The sequence below is a fragment of the Ochotona curzoniae genome, unplaced genomic scaffold, assembly GCF_017591425.1.
Source record: "Ochotona curzoniae isolate NIBS_2020 unplaced genomic scaffold, NIBS_Ocur_1.0 contig_50, whole genome shotgun sequence".
Classification (NCBI taxonomy): Eukaryota; Metazoa; Chordata; class Mammalia; order Lagomorpha; family Ochotonidae; genus Ochotona; species Ochotona curzoniae.
This window is the reverse complement of record NW_024466446.1, coordinates 8,071,841-8,090,313: the sequence shown is the minus strand read 5'-3', so window position 1 is coordinate 8,090,313 and position 18,473 is coordinate 8,071,841. Positions and strand designations below refer to the sequence as shown.

The 18,473-nt window shown below is 40.5% G+C and overlaps 1 protein-coding gene across 1 annotated transcript in view; it reads right to left on the bottom strand.

Annotated features, from left to right (window-relative positions):
* RFX3 (regulatory factor X3) overlaps nucleotides 1-18,473 on the bottom strand; it is a 250,403-nt gene that overhangs the window by 15,133 nt on the left and 216,797 nt on the right. The window contains exons 12-15 of the mRNA XM_040988901.1: nucleotides 16,870-16,967; nucleotides 13,094-13,243; nucleotides 9,436-9,644; nucleotides 721-874 (exon numbers count right to left, since the gene is read on the bottom strand). Of these exons, the coding sequence (XP_040844835.1) occupies nucleotides 721-874; nucleotides 9,436-9,644; nucleotides 13,094-13,243; nucleotides 16,870-16,967 (611 nt within the window). The remainder of the gene's footprint in view (nucleotides 1-720; nucleotides 875-9,435; nucleotides 9,645-13,093; nucleotides 13,244-16,869; nucleotides 16,968-18,473) is intronic.

Below are 18,473 nucleotides of genomic sequence, written 5' to 3'. Positions count from 1 at the left end.
CCCATACTTGGGCACACCTGATTGCTATTCAGAAATTCTAAAGAAAAGACTTGTTTTTCTCAGTTAGTTAGTGGTTAAAAGCAAGGGCTTGAAAGATGGTGCTTGGACAAGTTTTCCATCAATGACTAGCTAGCTGACAATCTAATCTATCTGTCATCTATACAACAAGGGAAAGTCGAGAATATCCCAAAGAACTGCAATTGTTGAATGCCTTACTCTCTATCAAGAATTTAGAATTGTGTCTGGCATATATATGGCAAACGTCCGGCACACAGCTGTCATCATCATTAGCCTTCTAAAGCAGAATCGTTCATCTTGTTTTGGGGGACTGGAAAAAACAATCTAGAAAATATATATGCAACCTTCTCCTTGTCATTCCTATCCTCTAGACTAATCAGAAGGAAAAACCTTTCTTATTTCCTACTCAAGAGGAACTTTTTTCCTGTTATTATGCATTGGCTTGCTAGAGTTTTAACATAAATCCATCTAAAAACACACAAATGTTTCACAAACTTTCACATGATTCAATCTTCAATTTTGAAATCATTTTTGACTATACATTATGAACTGAGAGGTTTAAGGGTCCTTATGCTAACTCCACAGCCCAACCCCCTGACTCGGGGTCATGTACTGTTTTATTCAGACTATCTTCAGACGGCAGCACAACTGAGTCTCCTTTTACCAATTCCAGTAGGTCACGGCTCTTCTCGCCTCTCTTACCTCGCCCATGACTGCTATAGGTGTCTCTCCAGTTGCCTGAGCGACACGATGCTCTACCAAGTAGAACATGTATTCGTCGTAGAGTAGACGGATAAGGTGGAAGGAGCCAAAGCTAGCGGCGCTGCGTAAGGTTAAGTCCCGAATAACCATTGAGCTGTACCAAGAGAAAACACACGTACACAGGCAGAAAATTAGTGTCAAGGGTCAGAGTTCAACCTCTTCGTCCTCTTACAAGAAGCTGGAAAAGGTGACCTCTTTCAAAGAGATCTCCAGTGTAAATATGAACACCAAAGTAGCCATTCCATTCTCAGAAGGAAGAGATGACTTACAAATGTCTAGGCTGATATTCTCAACGCTTACTTTGAAATGCAGAATTGGAAAATGTCAGGCAACCGGAAAAAAACAAAAGACTACACTCTGTTTTCTACTTCATTTTCAAACTTATTGAAATGCAGGCTACTAATACTTCACAATTTTTTTTCTTTTATTATGACTCCATGATGCAGTTTTGTAGGGACAGGGTTTCCTTCCTCCTTCCAAGTTTTCCCCTGAATCATCACGGGTTAGAGTCCCTTAGTCATAGGCACAAGTTTACCTTTCAGCTATTTAAATGCAACATGACACGGTAGGTATAGGCAAAGCAGAAAATCCAGTACCACACTGTGAATGTATATTTAAACATTTCACTGGCAGTTCTACTGTTATTTGGGAGTAGAGATGCGTACTACAACGAATACATCACATTTCATACACTCAACTTGGCTCGTGACAGACCATTCTTACACATTTCAAATGTGGAGGGCTGTAGTCTGAGCTGGCTCTTTTTTAACTGACTGCCAACCTCCAAAGGATTATTTTCCTGAAATTACATTTCTTCTTAGGTTAAAATGAAAGCAACGTTTTAACTTCCTTTATAATTTCAAGGATAAAATGAATTAAAGGGAAATGAAATCCACTCATGAATACACCTCAAATATAAGTGACTGTGACAGTAACACAAACTAAGAGAAAGTACTTTTTTTCCTACACTTCTTTGCTATGGCAGCAAGAATGGATGATGGCGGAAAGCCTCCATATTTGCAGATGTACTTCTATTAAAGAAAAAAGCACAGGTTTGGAGCTGCAGAGATCAAGGTTATTATAACGTGCTGTTACAGCTCCTGATCACATTGTCTTTCCTAAAGTACAGAGTTTAGCTTAGGGATCAGATAAGATAATGCATAATGCTTGCACGTTATTCCTATTTTCAGTTTCCAAGCCTTCAGTTTCCATGCTTAACTGCAATCCAAAAATACTTCATTGAAAATGCCACCAATCTATGACTCCTAAGGTTTAGACTGAATGCTGTTCTGATGAGCATCATCAAATTTGATGCCATCTGCTCTGCCCTACTGTCTAATAGCTTGTGAGTCGTCCCTCTGCCCCACGCATCCTTGCTGTACCCACTAACTGCCCAAGAGGACACTAGGTGAGCACCTTGCCTATCTGATCAACTGTCAAGCGCTACTCTAGACCTTGTATCAAGTGGTTTTCATTTTGATAGATAATGGCCTGGACTTGCAAGATTGGTGACAGTAGCGATGTGGATATTATCAAAGTGCAGTCAGAAAGCATGCCACGTTGAGTTAAAGGGTGAAATTGCTTGACTTAAACAAGAAAATTATATCCTAAGGATGCTAGGATGTAGTTCAGAATAAACTTTTTTGATATACAAGGTGATACATGCAAAAAATAAATAAATAAATAAATCCTGCTAGTTCTGCAGCCATCCATGAAACTACAAAAGTTATGCCCACGGTGTACATTAAGTGCTTAGTTAAGATGGAGCAGACATTTCTTTTTTGTGGCTTCAGACTCATTGTGCGTGCTGGAAGGATTCTCTACGGATATGGATGTTCTTACTGCATGATCTTAAAAAACTACCCTCCACCGTACTGCTACATACATTAGAGTTAGTGACATTTTTAGGTTCATAACCAGTATTTCCAGGGAATTACTTCTTGAAAAATACTGAAAAGCTGAGTCTCCAAGCAAAAAAAGCAAAACCAGGAATAAAACAATACAATGCTATGTTTTATCTCATACTGATACAAAATTGAAGTAAATAATTTGAAAAGTATATAGCAGAAAAATATTATTTTCCTACTTGCGTCTGTATTATTGAAGAAAGGAAAGTACTTCTTCAAAGTACTTTCCACAAAGAGTTTGTAGGGGAAAATGGCTCACAAATATAGAATTAAAGCAAAGTCAAGCGAGATAACACATGTTACGTATGTTTACTGTATGAGATTAAAGTACTTAGAGTGGTCTGGGTAAAGAATTCTCCAATTGTCTCACCTGATTAAATCTAACATTGAGAAATTTTGCTGGAGAATTTGTCAATATTTGTCAAAACCTATGATCCCCAAATCCTAAATCAATACATTTGTACAGATGTACAAAGACAGTTTTAGCTAAAGCGATATTTATAGCAGTGAGAAAGCAGAAAAACTAAACATTCATTAGTAAGAAGAAAAACGAATTATGATCCATTTATTGATGGGATTTTATGTAATTGCTTCTTGTTTTAACGAGAGATTTACTTATTGGAAAGGGAAAGTGACAGAGAAGGAAAGACAGGGAAACCTTCATTTCCTGGTTCACTCCTCAAATGGTCCTTCATTCCTGGACAGTGTGAAGGTGGCAGCTAGGTCACCCTGGGTCTCCCACGTGGATGGCAGGGACCCATATGCCCGGGTCAGCTTCTGCTGCCTTCCTCTGGGACATTAGCAAGAATGCTGGATGAGAAGGGGGCCAGCCAGAATCGCAACCAGTGCTCTGACCTGCAATGCTGGTTTTGCAAGCCACTGCTTAACCAGAAGCACAACATGAGCCCCTATGCTGATTTTCCAAAAAAACGAGGTAAAGATACAACTTTTACCAAGAAAAGTACCCATGTTCTAATATGACAAGTTAAAGAAGCAAAATATGAGTGCATTTATATAGAAACTCCATACATATAAAAAACCAGCCCTAAGTAGTGATATTTGATAATGTATTAGCACTCAGAGCATGCTTCTTTAAAGCAGCATTTGTCGCTTTATAAAAATGTTGTTTACTCATTAATTTGTTTATTTGAAAGGCAGAGAAAAACAGAAAGGAGAAGAGAGAGGGGGAGGGAGGGAGAGAGAGAGAGAGAGAGAAAGGGGGAAAGAGGTCTTCTATTTGTTGCTGGTTCGCTGCTGAAATGCCTGCAACAACAAGGGCTGGCTGGGTCAAGTCACAGCACGTCATCTGGGTGTTGCACACGCGTGGCAGATCAGTCCTGGAGCTATCAAGTGCTGCCCCACGGGCCCACTGGCAGGAAGCCACATCAGGAGCAGAAGTTCAGGGATGTGGGCATCCCAAGAAGTTAATTTAGCTCCACTGTGCTACTTTGCAAACCTCCATTAGTTACTTTGAATATGTAGTTTTAAAAAATTTTATTTATTTGAAAGAGAGAGAGAGAGAGAGAGAGATCTTCCATGTGTTGCTTCACTACTCCCTGGACGTCCACAATGGCCAGTACCACATCAGGCCCAATCTGGGCGCCAGGAGCTCAATTTGGTCTCCCAGATAGGCAACAGTACACAAACATCTAGCTCATCTTCTGCTGATTCCCCCAGGCCTCAAGCAGGGAGCGGAATGGGAAGTGGAACAGCCAGGACATGAACTGGCAACTTTACTAACAAAAACATGATGCCAGCCTCACCATTTGCCACTTTGCATCACTTAACATATTTATAAAAAGGAAGCTAATAAACTATGCCTGAAAACTGAATTCTAACAAATAATAAAATATATTTGACCATGGATACTTACGAATAGTAATATTATGAATGAGTCGATTCATTGTATAGTTTTTGTATATTATAGGTTTTTCTTCTCTAAGTGCACTCTAATTTCATAGATTAAAAAACACAGTTTTGTTTTAAAAGCTGACATTCATTGTAACATAGAAAGGCAACCCTGGATCAGCTGGATCTCAATAAATATATGCATACATTAAATACCATAGGAGCTATGTTATTTATCTAATTCTTAACTGAAATTTAGGCCTTTATATTTCCCTTGGAATATAATAACCCTGAAATCATATGAACTGCTAAAATGAATGTTTATAATGAGCATTTTTCTGATATCAATACTGAAACACAGTATCTATTTATTACATTGCATTAATTCAAATACAGTTAACTTTTTATTCATTGTGTTCCAGAGTTTTGCTCTATGACAAGTTTGGTTAAAAAAGAACTCTAGCTGGAAAAATGGTAAAGACCCAATCAGATTTAAAATCCAGAGTCAGACAGTTATAAATCCTCTAAGTTCGGTTCCGAGATTCTGTGTGATGAGGGCAGGCAGTTTGACAAGGCAGCGGGAGAATCCCGAGGGGCTGACGGGTCTAAGAGGACACTGGGAGAATCCTGGCAACACTGCAGAGCAGCTGCCTGGGAAAGGAGAGCAAAGCAGAACAGCTGTAGTTGCAGCACAGCCTGGGGGCTCATGTGGTGGGCAAAGAGAACCGTGCAGGACAGGCTCTGCGGGTCACGAGCCGGTGGACCATGACCCTAACCCTGTGTGTCGTCTGAAGACTCAGGGGCTGTACTTAGGTGTTTCAGAAACTTCTGGATGATCAGGCAATGGCTATATTTTAGAATAAAATAAATCAGCATTAGCAAATTCCATCAGAAATCCTTTCAATCATCTGCTGGCTTTCCATTTTCATACCCAGTTATTTTTTTTCAAAAGCAGCAACAAACGTTTCATGAAATCATTCTTGTATGTTTAGAGAAAAAAGCAGCTGAATTATATCATCAATGCAATGTGCACCTTATTCACTCTACACAGAACCTCTGCCCTACATGACACAATTAACAGTTTAATTGCAACTCTATTGTCCAATCCAGACTTCTGCAAGATTACTGAAAAATTGACTCCATTGAATTTCATGTTGCTAAGTTACCATGAACTCAACCCCTTTTAAAATCAGTTGTAAACATTAATTATTTGATAATGGATGAGAAGTAAGTTTGTGTATTTAGCATGGCAACTTAAGGTGTGGGAACTGCAACACACACTGTGAAGCCGCACAATCTATGTCTTTGTCTGCCCAAGGTGTGTCACATCCTCCCCAAGAAGGGACGTGAAAACAACACACCTGTGACCCCTTCGTGAGCTCTCTCTCTCAACAGTGCTCACAGTTCGCAGTATTAATTTCTGGAAGATTCACATATTGTTGGGATACAGGCAGACTCGCTTCCATGTCCACATCCTGTTCAGGAGTGCTTTTTGTCCTTTAAAAATGTGATGTTTGGGTGAGGAATATGCCCTCCTGCCACCCACAAGGCAACCGAGTGCAGAAATGGCCCATACACCGTGTCATTTCCGTCTGCCAAAAGCAGTGGCTTGTTTTTCCTGCTTCCCAAGGGGCCAACATCAGCCATTCAGAGTCAGAGCAGGTGAGGCGAGACCCCTGGTTTGGCCAGTGTGTGTCAACAGATGCCATTTAGGTTCTTTGCCAGGAGATTTCCAGCTTTCTGAGCACATAAATTCATACACGGACTGTTAGAAATTAGGAGATTAATTGATTCTAGAAAATGAAGGGTCGGCATGTGACTGCCAGATTTACAATGGTGGCCATAAAGTTTACAGATTTTTGACATTTACAATGCCAACGCTATTTTTTTTAAAATAATGTGTTTCTGCTTTTCTGATGTGCTGTGACTACAGTTTCCAACACTCAATACGGTCTTACGCCTCAGTGAAAACCAGCTCAGACATTAAGGGGCCTTACATCTCTCTGCTACCGACTTTGTCCACCAGCGGGAGGGACGCATCTGCACGCATGTGTCTTTCCTCTGGCGGACCAGGACTGCACGCCTTCGAGTCTTTTTGAAATGAAAACAATAACCATAATGGTGTCTAATAATAACAAGCCAATTATCCCTGGCTCGGGGAGGACAGAGGGCAGGCAAGTGACAATGAGCTGGGGTTGTGTTATGGAGAGAAGACCAACTCAAGTAATTTTCTCTCCTTTCAAGAAATCTGCAGTGTATCCCCACACACAGAAGACTAAAGGGGTGCCTTTTCCAAAAACAGATCAACCCCATGTAAAAAATTAGAGGAAGGAGTGAAGGCCAGGTTGACACTGACAATGCATGAAAATTGCAGAAGGAAAATGATAAAGAATTACTTTTTCTGATGCCCAGGATGGACTTGACCTGCGGGCATCCAAGACGGTGGAAAGCATTACTGCCACTCTAGCCATCACTCCTGGAATGCATGCCCCATGCCATGTGTATCATTTTCTGGAGGAAAACTGATGAATAAAATGCTGACGTCCAAGTCAATGGGAAAACATTTGAAATCTGCTCCCAAGTTAAAATTGTGAACGTGATCATTGTTAACGCTGTTGGTGCACATTATCTGACAACACTCTGACACTTCTTCCCAAACCTTCCCCAAGTGTCAAGGAGTGACTAAAATTTCCTGTTAACGCCCACATCCAAACCTACCACCGGGCACTGGCAGCTTCCCGTATCCTACCGGTTTGTCAGAGAGCCAGAGAATGTCTTAGTGTGCCTCCCATTTCACAGGAGCGAACAGAGTATTCAAGATAAAAAGCAGGCATGTGGAATTACATCAGTATTCAAAAAAATGAGATAATAAAATATGACCAGGTTTTCTCTTACCGTACTTGACTTGGATAGACACAAGAAAGCTATCTTTAGGACATAAGGATAATTTAGCAGGTAGAGCTCATCTACCACCTCCACTTCAGATAAGAAATAAGAGTCAGGGGCCACTGCTTTGGTGTGTCAGGTTAAGCTCCAGCCTACAGCACCAGATTCCTTTATGGGTACCAGTTCACATCCTGGCTGCTCCACTTCAGATCCAGCTCCTTGCTAATGTACCTAGCAAGGTAGCAAAGAATGGCCCAAATGTCTGGGCTCCTATATCCAAACAGGAGACACAGATGAAGCTCCTGGCAACTGGCTTTAGCCTGGCCCGTCAATGGCCATTGTGGCTATTTGCTGAGTGTACCAGTGGATAGAAAATTTCTCCCTCTCTCCCTCCATCCCTCCTTCTCTTTGTAACTCTGCCTTTCAAATACATATATAAATTCTTCAAAAAAAAATTTTTTTAAAGATTGTGCAAGTCATTGCAGTAACAAAGTCATTTATAATAAACATCAAAGCAACTGACATCATAATCCAAAGAGCTCTGGTTCTGTCTTCACCAATGTGGTGAAAGCAGGTGGATATCCTCTTCCTGGCTCTCCTAGGACCACGGGCACTTCGAGTCCATGAATTCTTTTGGTCATTTATTCTCAGTCACCTTTGGCCTCACTGCTGGCTTCCACATGCTGACCACAGTGACAGTCATGGATATGTCCTGCAGCCACAGCTTTTTCACATTTACAAGACAATTTGTATTATTAAGTGTTACTTATGCTTTGAAGAGGCAATGGCTTTTAGGCCCAAGTCAGTGGGACTACCTTTCACTAAAGAAGCAAAACAAACAAACTTTCACAAGAACAAATAACCTGTGTTTAAAGACAAAATGCAGGAACTGGCATTGCAGTTCAGCAATACAAGCTATTGCTTTTGATGCTGGCATTCCAGACTGGATGGCCAACTGCTCCACTTCAGATGGAGCGAAGCAGTGGAAGATGGCCCAAATACCAGCAACCCATGTGAGAGACCAAACGGAGCTCCTTCCTGGCTGCAGCTTGGACCACATCTTGCTGTCAAGGCACCAAAGGAACTACACAAAGGAAGATTCTCTCTCTCTCTCCCTTTTAAATCAATAAACCTTTGAAAACAAAGAATTTATGTAACTTATGAAAACAACTCCATCAGCCAACCCATTTTGTGTGTGTGTTTGTGTGTGTGTTATAAATGTTGACCTCCACTGCTAATAAATGTTATTTTCAAGCCTTGCAACAGAGTATAGGTCTCAGAAGGCAATATGACTTTCTTTCCTTTCCCTTTTTCATTTCCCTCCATTTCCTTTCCATTCCTCTCCTCTCCCCTTCCTGCCTCCCTCATTCTCACTCCCTCTGTTCCTTCCTTCTTCCTTCCTTTTCTGCATGAATTCCAATGTACAGCAATGTTAGCAAACACTTGGAATTCAAAATAAATTACCTCGACACTTTCAAGCATCCTTTAGAATGACCCGGGGCACTTTCAAACACAGGCTGCTGTGTCTACACAAACTCTGACTTGTGCAGGTTTAGGATGAAGGCCTAGGACTGCATTCCCTACACATTCCCAAGTGGTAGTGATGCAGCTGGGGTAGGGCCGATGACGTGAGGATCAAGGGACAACAGAACCAAAGAAACATGGCACTAAGGCCCAAAGGAGAAGTCCACCTATGTCAACTGCCTCAGGAAGTACTTTAGAGGCCTTTAGAAACTATTGTGAACACATGATCTACACTGGAATCCTAGGTGTTCAAACTTTGAGAACTTCTAGAGCTCTTACAACAGCATGTCCAATTCCAGCCAAACATATTCCTCTAAAATTCTGGATTCGTGTCCAAGCCCTGCATTTACTGAGTCTGCTTGAAACTAGTTAAAACAAGGGGGTCCTCACAAATGAAATTCGTCATGTATGTTTTTGTTTCTATCACAGAGGCACTCCCACTGTTACAGACAACTCAAGAAGGAATCTCAGGAAAAAATTAAGACAATACCTGTAGAAAGACCATTTTAGCAGAAATTGCCTGGCAGCTTTTGGAAAACTGGGTCTTCCTTCGTAGGGTTTCAATGCTTGCATCATCACATTGTCAAGCCACGCAGCCCACTGCTCCAGAGTGCTCTGCTGCTGAAGCGTCATCTTGAAGTCTGTTTCTAGTCTCTGAACCATGTTGTCGTCACACTGACACACCCAGGAAGCCTGCTCCTGGGACGGCACACAAAAAGCAAAGCAGAGTTCAACTCAGCATCTCCTCTCCGAATGTCAGTTCCGAGAACTAATGCGCACATGGCCAATTACGATAGCAGCTTGAACTGGTGCAAATGACTCGAGAAAACGATCAACTCCCTGTCAACTGCTAAGGAAACACCTTTGTCAGCTCTAAGGTCTTACTATTGCTCTGTGCTCACTCTGTGACCTGGTTTCCTGCATTAGCTAGTCTGTGTAAAAGACTAAAATACATGAGTTACCTTACAGAAGTCGGAGTACGAACTTAGAGGATATAGTCTTCTATCATTCTCAGTTTTTGACACTGCCTCTAAAGGCCGTCCTCACCCCCACCTGACCAAAACTTGCAAACAAATTCTTTGGAGAAGACTCCTTCGGGTAGGTCAGATGGCTAAATAAACTCAACTGGCCAAAAATGATCTCTCAATTTTAGAACAGAAATAAGTTCTGAATGGAACTAGGTAGAAGAATATACCGTAGGAGTTTACGGGTTGGGAACCAAAATCTCAAGGACTTTCAAGGCAAGCCTATGAATGCATATTAATTCACAGAACTTAAAACAAGAGCAGCAGCAATAACAAAAACTCTTTTGAGAAAATGGAGATGTACTATCTGCCAAGAAATGTGATGACTGCAATTTTCCTCCTGATTCTGAAAGGTCTCATAGATGGTAGCTGCTATGAAAACTGACTTTCAGATCTACTTTCAAGTGGGTGCCATAAATGTTATGATGGTTCCAAGTGCCATTTTATTTTAAGATAAAAATAATCAGGTCAACAAATAACTATCTGGTAATATCTGATTGTGAATCAGAGTGCCAGGTTTTTAACCTAAGCCTTGATGAACCAAATGGATGCCATGCAATTAATCTGATCTAGGTAGACCTTAGTTTTAAGTTTAAATTTAGACAAGTTTCTGTTAACAAGAGTGTTTAAACCATTGAGCAATTCAGCCAAATAAATCTCAGCTCGCCATCCCCTGGATAGTTTTCACATCTCTTCTCTTGACTCTCTCTCTTCAAGGGTCATTTCAACTTGGAGGCATTTCCAATGCAAAAAATCCCAATCCCAGTTCCTTTGATTTCCCCAGGGAAATCTATGACTCCTGCTCTACCTCACTTGCTGAGATCCACTAGTTTTGTTTCTTTTTGTCCAATTAATCATAAACTCTGCTAGCTGTTACCATCTAAACATCAATTTGCATAGTATAAGAACATGCAAATGTAATTATAGGAAAAAACCTGAAAATACAAGTAGAAATAAGAAACAAGAGATATATGTTGATGTATATAACCTCAAAGCTTTCACATTCACATAAAATATATGTATTCATTAATTCAAAGTGCTTTTAAAAGAACATGGGAAATGATTATTATGAAAAATGTGCATCTATATCAAAACTTTCTTGCAATTCTGATCAAACTTTGTGAAGTACCTTCATATGTAATAGATGCAACATTATGCTATTTATAAAACTATACTAGCTTACACATGTATGTGTTTAAAATATTCATCCTTATCCATAAATAAATATGTAAAACAGGATAATAATATATAAAACTATATATTCTGCTCAGAAATGAGTTACTCTTTCTCCATGGAGGCAGATGTGGAGCCACCCTCATTTTGGTGTTATTATTTGTATCACCAATTTTATACAGTTAAGACATCTGTTGGTTACTCCGTTTTATTATTATGAATAAAGCTGGAGTTAGTAACCTTGCAACTTTATCTCTGCTTACTGTCACACTTATTTAAAAGAATGGTTAAGATCTTGAATTGATGCTGTGTAATGACTACAGGTCTTTTTACAGCGATTTAAGGGTCGTCCCTGAGGAGAGCCAGAGAACATTTTTCAAGCATCAAGAAAGCATGGGGAGTTAAGTGTTTCGTGTTTTTATTAACAGCTAAGTATCCTTTTAATTACATAAAAAATGCCATCTTCACCCTTTCTAAGAGTACAGCGCACTCTGCTGTACAGCAGATCTCTGGAAGTTCTTCAGATACCAGACTGCATCTCTGCACCACAGTGGCGAGGTCACCCTGGCTTGTGCGTGGATAAAAGGGAGGAAAATCTTACAGGCACCTGAGCCAAAATTTCATTTCATTTCTTTCCAGAAATTCAAACTCATTATTTGTTTGGGAATTAAATTTTGTCAGGAAAAAAATTATTAATCTAAAACATTACTCAAAGAAATGAACCCGTGACACATTTTTCTGGCTTTCAGACGCTGTTATAATTTCCCTACCTCCCACCCCCCTTTTTTTCATCACTCACCCTATTTGTCAGTATGACTTATGCATGTGATTCTTTTAGAAGTTGGTTTTAGAGAGCTAGACCAAACGTGCTAACCATGGAGTGTACTAGAGTTTTTTTTTTAATTGAAAAACTCAAGAATGATCATTCAAAAATGTTCTTAACTTATAAAAAGGTTAAAACCACATTGACAAGTCTTCAGAAACTTCCAAACACAGATGCCTTTTAAATACCTAGATAAGTATGTACAACATTTGGGCTGTGAGCTCAGAACACCCAAACCCATTTAGTCAACAATGCAGAAGAAAAACAACACTTGTATGTGATTAGAGAATACTGTCATTAGAATGCTACAATTAAAGAGACCAGAAAGCCAATGAGAGTACAAAAGAAAAATTATCCTAAACATATCAGGAAAAGATTATAATTAGGAAAAAAATGAAATAGTGAATAGATTGATAGCTATCTTGAAAGGAACTTTTTCAAACTTTCAGACTCTTGGAGTACTATACAATATTGAAACTTACATGTAATTTTACTATTTTAAGCTACACTTTGCTGATTCTAAGAATATCAACCTTATATTTGTCTGTCTTACTATGATTAATTCTATAGGACAGACACCATTTCCAAATTATTAGGGTGTTATTATATCCTATTACTATAACACTTTATATCATATATTATACACAATATCTACTATTAATATCCTATTAATCCTATCCTGGCCCGATGGTCTAGTCACCAAAGTCCTTGCCTTGAAAGTGTCAGGATCACATAAGGGCGCTGGTTCTAATCCTGGCTGCTCCACTTCCCATCCAGCTCCCTGCTTGTGGCCTGGGAAAGCAGCTGTGGACAGCCCAAAGCCTTGGAACCCTTCACCCACATGGGACACCCAGAAGAGCTCCTGGCTCCTGGCTTTGGAGCTAGGAGTTTGAGTTCCTTGTAGTTATGAAACTTGCTCAAGCTCCCACTGGTGAGAGATGTAATTTTTGGGTCTCATTTCGCTGACAGAGTGATCGTCACCAACTTGTGAATTACTGGTCTAAGCTGGGTAAGATTCCTAATCACCTTACAAGACCAGACACCTTGGCAGTCTACCTACAAGGCAGAGGTGTGGAGCAGTGCCCACTGGGGGGGGGGGGGGGGAAAGTGGTGTGAATGCATAGTACCTGAACGTTGGCGAAGTCCACCCGGTTGAGGTCGTTGAGCATCTGGTTGATCTGGGACGTGTTCTGAAGCACGGCGCGAGCTGCCTGGGCCAGGTGGTTGAGAGACGTGTACCTGCGCAGAGTCTGGGCAAAGGCACTTACAGCGGCGACCTGTGAGGATACCCAATGCAGCCGGCAGTGTGGGCGGGGATTTTGTTTTTCCTTCCAGTACAACAAATGACCATTATCTTTACATCTTTTCTCTCTTGCAGAATTTTAAATGCTTCCCTTTGACGCTTACTTGAAATTTCACTTGGTTAGAGTTTACTTGTAAATTACAGCATTTAAGTCTCTTCAACCAAGTATTATTTTTCCTGTGAGCGGGTTGAGGTCAAGATTAAAACAAACACCCACATTCTTTGACATTTGAGAGCAGCCTTAATTAAGCCAATCTTGCAAGGAACTACTCATCCATAGCTAGAAATGATTTTGTCCAGGAAAGTAGAAACAATATTGGTTTTCATTTTTTCACCCTATTTTAGTGTAATAAATTAGAAAGTAGGCAAATACAAACATTTCCTTTTTAAAAATAAATCTGGAAAATTAAAGTATACAGATATGCCTTTTTAATTGGATTAAAAAACACTTTTCAGACCATTACCATTCAAATTCATTCTTAATTGCTTTTTATTGAATAGAAACCTGGGTGATTCTGAGATAAAATGAGAGCGGATAACCTTTATAAGCAAATATACTGGTAATAAACCTATCAGAGGAGCAGCTAGACATACTCTTTGAAAATTAATTGGAATTTCTTTCAAGGGGTTATTCAGGAAATCTCTAGCTGCCCCTGAAAAGCTGCTTGTCATTCTTCTCCATCTAGCTTTGCCTCAGTGACAGTAAAGGCTTAAATGATACGGTCCTCTTTTGCTCTCTGGCTAAGACCAGAGAGGCAACAGTCAGAGACGGGAGGGAAGGGGAAGAATGGGCAGAATCTCTCTCAGAACCTCTGCCCTCCCTTTCTGGACACAGTTGTAGGGCAAAAAAAGAAGGAAGATTTTAATGGCAAGGTTTTACCTCTTCACTTTTCAACTGGTCAGGTCTAATTTCAACTGTTAGCCTGAGGTGCTTTACCTGGGGCACCTCTGGAGATTACCTCTTCTTAAAAGCTCTTGTAATTGGCCCCGCCCACCCACCACTGCCTTGGATGCAATCCTGGTTTCCTGCTGTGACCCTGAAAGAACCATTTTATGGTAGAAGGCATCAAGGAAAGTAAGAAGGAAAGTAAGAAGGAAAGTGAAAGCCTAGATAAATACCTGCTCTTATGATTTCATGGAAATGCGTTATACGCAGAGTAAATTCAATGATTCCAAGATTTTAAAAATGTGAAAAACCTAGCCATATTTACAGGAGTGTATGGAACCACACTGTATTGAGTGACCATGCATATATATATTTACCAAGCAATTGGACAATCCTTTGGTCGGGTGGCAGTGGGTGGTAATGGCACAGGATGCACATTCCCGACAGTGAGACCAAACCCCACAGGTAAAGGCAGGACCCAGTGTATAACCTGTCTCCCTTTGCCCAAGGTGTCCTTGTGCATCTTGCATCTAACGGAACTCACTGAACTAAGACAGGGGCACAGCCGGTCCAATAAGGCTCCAAACACTGGACTCCAAAAGTCATTTCTTTCTCTAACACAAAATACCCTGCTGGCCAGCACTGTCCAGATGGATTTTTTTTAAAAAAAGGGAATTCCAGGGAATTGCAGGCAGGAAAGTTCCAGGTCTGGACCAGCAGGTTATCAACACTGACATGGAACACCCTCTCCCTACACCAGACCAATGGAGGCCCACCCGGCCATCCTAAATTTCCTAAAGTGTAAGGTATTACCAATCAGCCCAACACAAACACGAGCTGAAAGCACAGTTCTCGGGCCCAATTTCAAACTATTAGAATCTTTATCTTAACTCCTCAGGGAGCTAGGGACTAAGGAATAGCTGCCGGGCCACATGCTCTATGCTTTGCAATGAATAAAAATTATTTCTACCACCCTGATGTTGCTTTCTGAGCGTTGAGTGAGCAGGACCGTGTTGGGAGAGTCTATCCCAACACTCCGAACTAGCCTGGGTGGTTTGTGCTGCAATAATCCTGCGATGTGGAGGTCCACACTATGGCTCAACAGGCTAATCCTTCACCTTTGGGTGTTGGCATCCTATTCAGGTGCCAGTTCATGTCCCTGTTGCTCCACTTATCATCATCTGTGCTTGTGGCCTGGGAAGGCAGTAGTAGATGGCCCAAAGCCTTGGGACCCTGCACCCACGTGGGAGACCCTGCGGAAGCTCCTCCTGCCAGGCCTGCTTCAGGTTATCTTAGCTCTGGCCATTGCAGCCCCTTGGGCAGTGAACCAGCAGATGAGAACAATTTCTTTCTGTCTGTCTCTCCTTGTTTCTGTAAACCTGTGTTATAAATTTTAAAATGAAAAAAAATCTTTCAAAGAGGATAGTGAGATATTTTAGGACTAAAGGAAACTGTTGGGGGGAAACTGTTGGGCTCACAGGCCCTTAGAACTGTCTGGGCTTTTTCTTTCCATTTTTGTGGTTTCTGTTCATCAAGGCATGCTGTTTGCCAGGCACTGGGCTAAAGTGCCTCACACACGTTACCTTGTTTAGTTCTCAAAAACATCCCCTTACAAACACATTCTGTGTTAAAGAGGTTAAGTAGCTGCTCAAGTTGGCATGGAAACTCCATCAGAGAAGGGTGGGACCCTGAGTGTACTGATCCCTGAGGTCACAGCCGCTGCAATGCTGTTGCTTCTGCCTCGAGAAACCGCCTTTACTGATGGAGTGCTGAGCCGAGAACAGCCGCCTACGGCTAATTGCAGGAGAGGAAAACATCTTCTCTCTTAGTGATCGGACGAATCAACTCCGGCGCTCAAGGAGATGGCTGATGTGGTTTTCGTTTTGTTTGTTTTGTTTTGTTTTGTTTTGTTTTTTCACTGCTGCTCTAGTCACTTGGAGGACACTGGGGTGGGAAGGGCTTTTGCTGTTGGACGTGTTGTGGTGACCGTGATTTTGCAAGCTGGAAAGGATCCCACTCTCACAAGCAGTAACACTTGCTGTGTGTGTGTCCATGTTAATGTAATATTCTACAGCTGTCCTGCCAAAGGGAATTTTATGCAGAGAAGAAACTGCTCCACCTCTCTGCTGCCCAATACAGTATTCGATGGGCAAATCAAACAGCCGAGCACTTGAAATGTTGCTAGTGTAACCAAGCAGCCTAAATTTTCACCTCACTCAATTTTAATTTAAAATTCAAATTTAACTAGCCTGAATATATACTGCCAGCATGGTCTGAAGTAACAAGCTAAGATGGCCAGATCAGTGAAACGCTGCCTTTACTAATAAGAATATTTACTGCAAACTTTAAGGTAATGTAGACAAAACAACGCCTTGCTTGTTCGCAAAGAGACTTGCCAGCTACAAGAACTTCCGGCTATCTACCTTACAGCAGACTGAACCACCAGGTAGCTCATGGGAGGTGGACACTGGGTATGGCAATGACGAACAGCTATGAATTTGATTTTTAGCCCCCGAATTAAGACAAAACTTATCATCAGTCCAATTTTGCAATAAAATAACCTGGCATCAATGCCAGGGGACCACATGGAAACAAGTGGCCCTATTTCCAGGAAAATAAGCCGCATCCCTCATGTAATATCGAACAATTAGAATTCCTTCCTTGAGGAAACGCTTTCCTGGACACAAAGGAAAAGACAAAGAGATGAAGTGCACCTTGGTTTGTATCATTCTCTGGGGAATGTTGTTCATGGCATTGGAAAGCCAACCTTCAAGGCTTTTCGCAAAATTTCGAATGGCTTGGGTCAAGGCACCTAAATGTGAAAGAATAAAAGCAGAAGAAAAAAAGATAACAAAGAATATTAATCTATACTAGAATAAGGGAAAACACACATCCCCAACGTTCAATATTATTCAGTCCTCATCAACAAAACTGTAACATTATTCCTAACATTGTAAGGCTTTACAGAATTTTCTTTTCTGGAAGCCATTCTTTTCCCAGATACTTATGCCATGTTTTAGGAAATGAAAACATTTAAACTTTGTGGTTTTTTTTTTCCCTTACAACAACATATACCAGTTGTGAATATTTTCTAGCACAGACAAAATACACCTTTCATCAGGTTTTTGCTCAAAGCTAAAAGTATTCCCTTTTAAAGTTCTTCCGTGGGATTGTTTTTCAAACCTTAAAAGCCATTTTCACATGTCTGGTTAAAAAGAAAACCAACACAATGTCTTATGTTTCTATCTATTTTAGCTAGCTGAAAAGTGAGGCCAATTGTTACAATTATCTGACTTAAAAACTTTAGCTAGTTTTTGTCCGGTTCACCTGGCAGGTAGAGATGAAAGACCAGTGTGAGGAAATCTCTGCCACAGAGGTCGATATTTTAAAATATATTCCTAACAGACTCCATTCCAAACTCTCTTGCATATGGTAAAAACTTGAACTGATGACGGATACCCATAATAGGATATTTTACGGCACACATAAAGTGATTTCAAGTATCCTGAGTTGTCAGAAATATTTATTACCATTTTACATAAAGGGATCTTGTTGCTGAGGTTGTTGGAAGCAACTCATCCCACAGGATTTAACTTCCTCTTTGTCCAAGGCTCCGTATCATAAGGAGCAGTTTTAGGGATTGAATCAGTGTTGAAGTACCCACAACCTAAAATTAACCTTCCTAGGTTGCTTATAAAGTGCTATCAAAATCTGCAGTCTAGAATAAGAAACCAAGGATTTATACTTTTGGGCCAAGGCTCCCCATAACACTAATGCTAACGCTGGTATGCTTTTCATTTTTTTTTTTTTCTTTTTGGTATTCATTTTGGTGCAAAAAGATGTCTGACTTGCTTCTCTATTGCTTTGTCAAAGGTGTTTGAAAGAATTTGCAAAAGACAAAAATTTACTATTTCATTAACAAAAGCAGCTCATTTAAAAAAAAAAGATTTATTGCATTGGTCAGACGACAACAAAGACTGAAATGATGTAAATGTTGAACAGGAAAAATATCCACAACGTAAGACTCTTAAACAGGAGAGCTCTCTATTAGAAACCCTGGAATCAGAAATGTTTTAAGAACTAACGTTGAAACCTCCAGTTTCCTATGTTAGCCAAAAAAGAAAAAGAACGAAAAAGATCTTTGTATTACATTACGTGCTAGGACCATGGAGAGCAGGCATGAATGGAAATGAAAAAGAGTAAAAAAAAAAAAAATTAACCCGTTTTGAAACTTGATAACATTATGTCCCAGTTTCAATTTAGGCCACCTGCATATTACATTTTTCCTGAGCTCACACAGAATAATTGCTGCCTATGA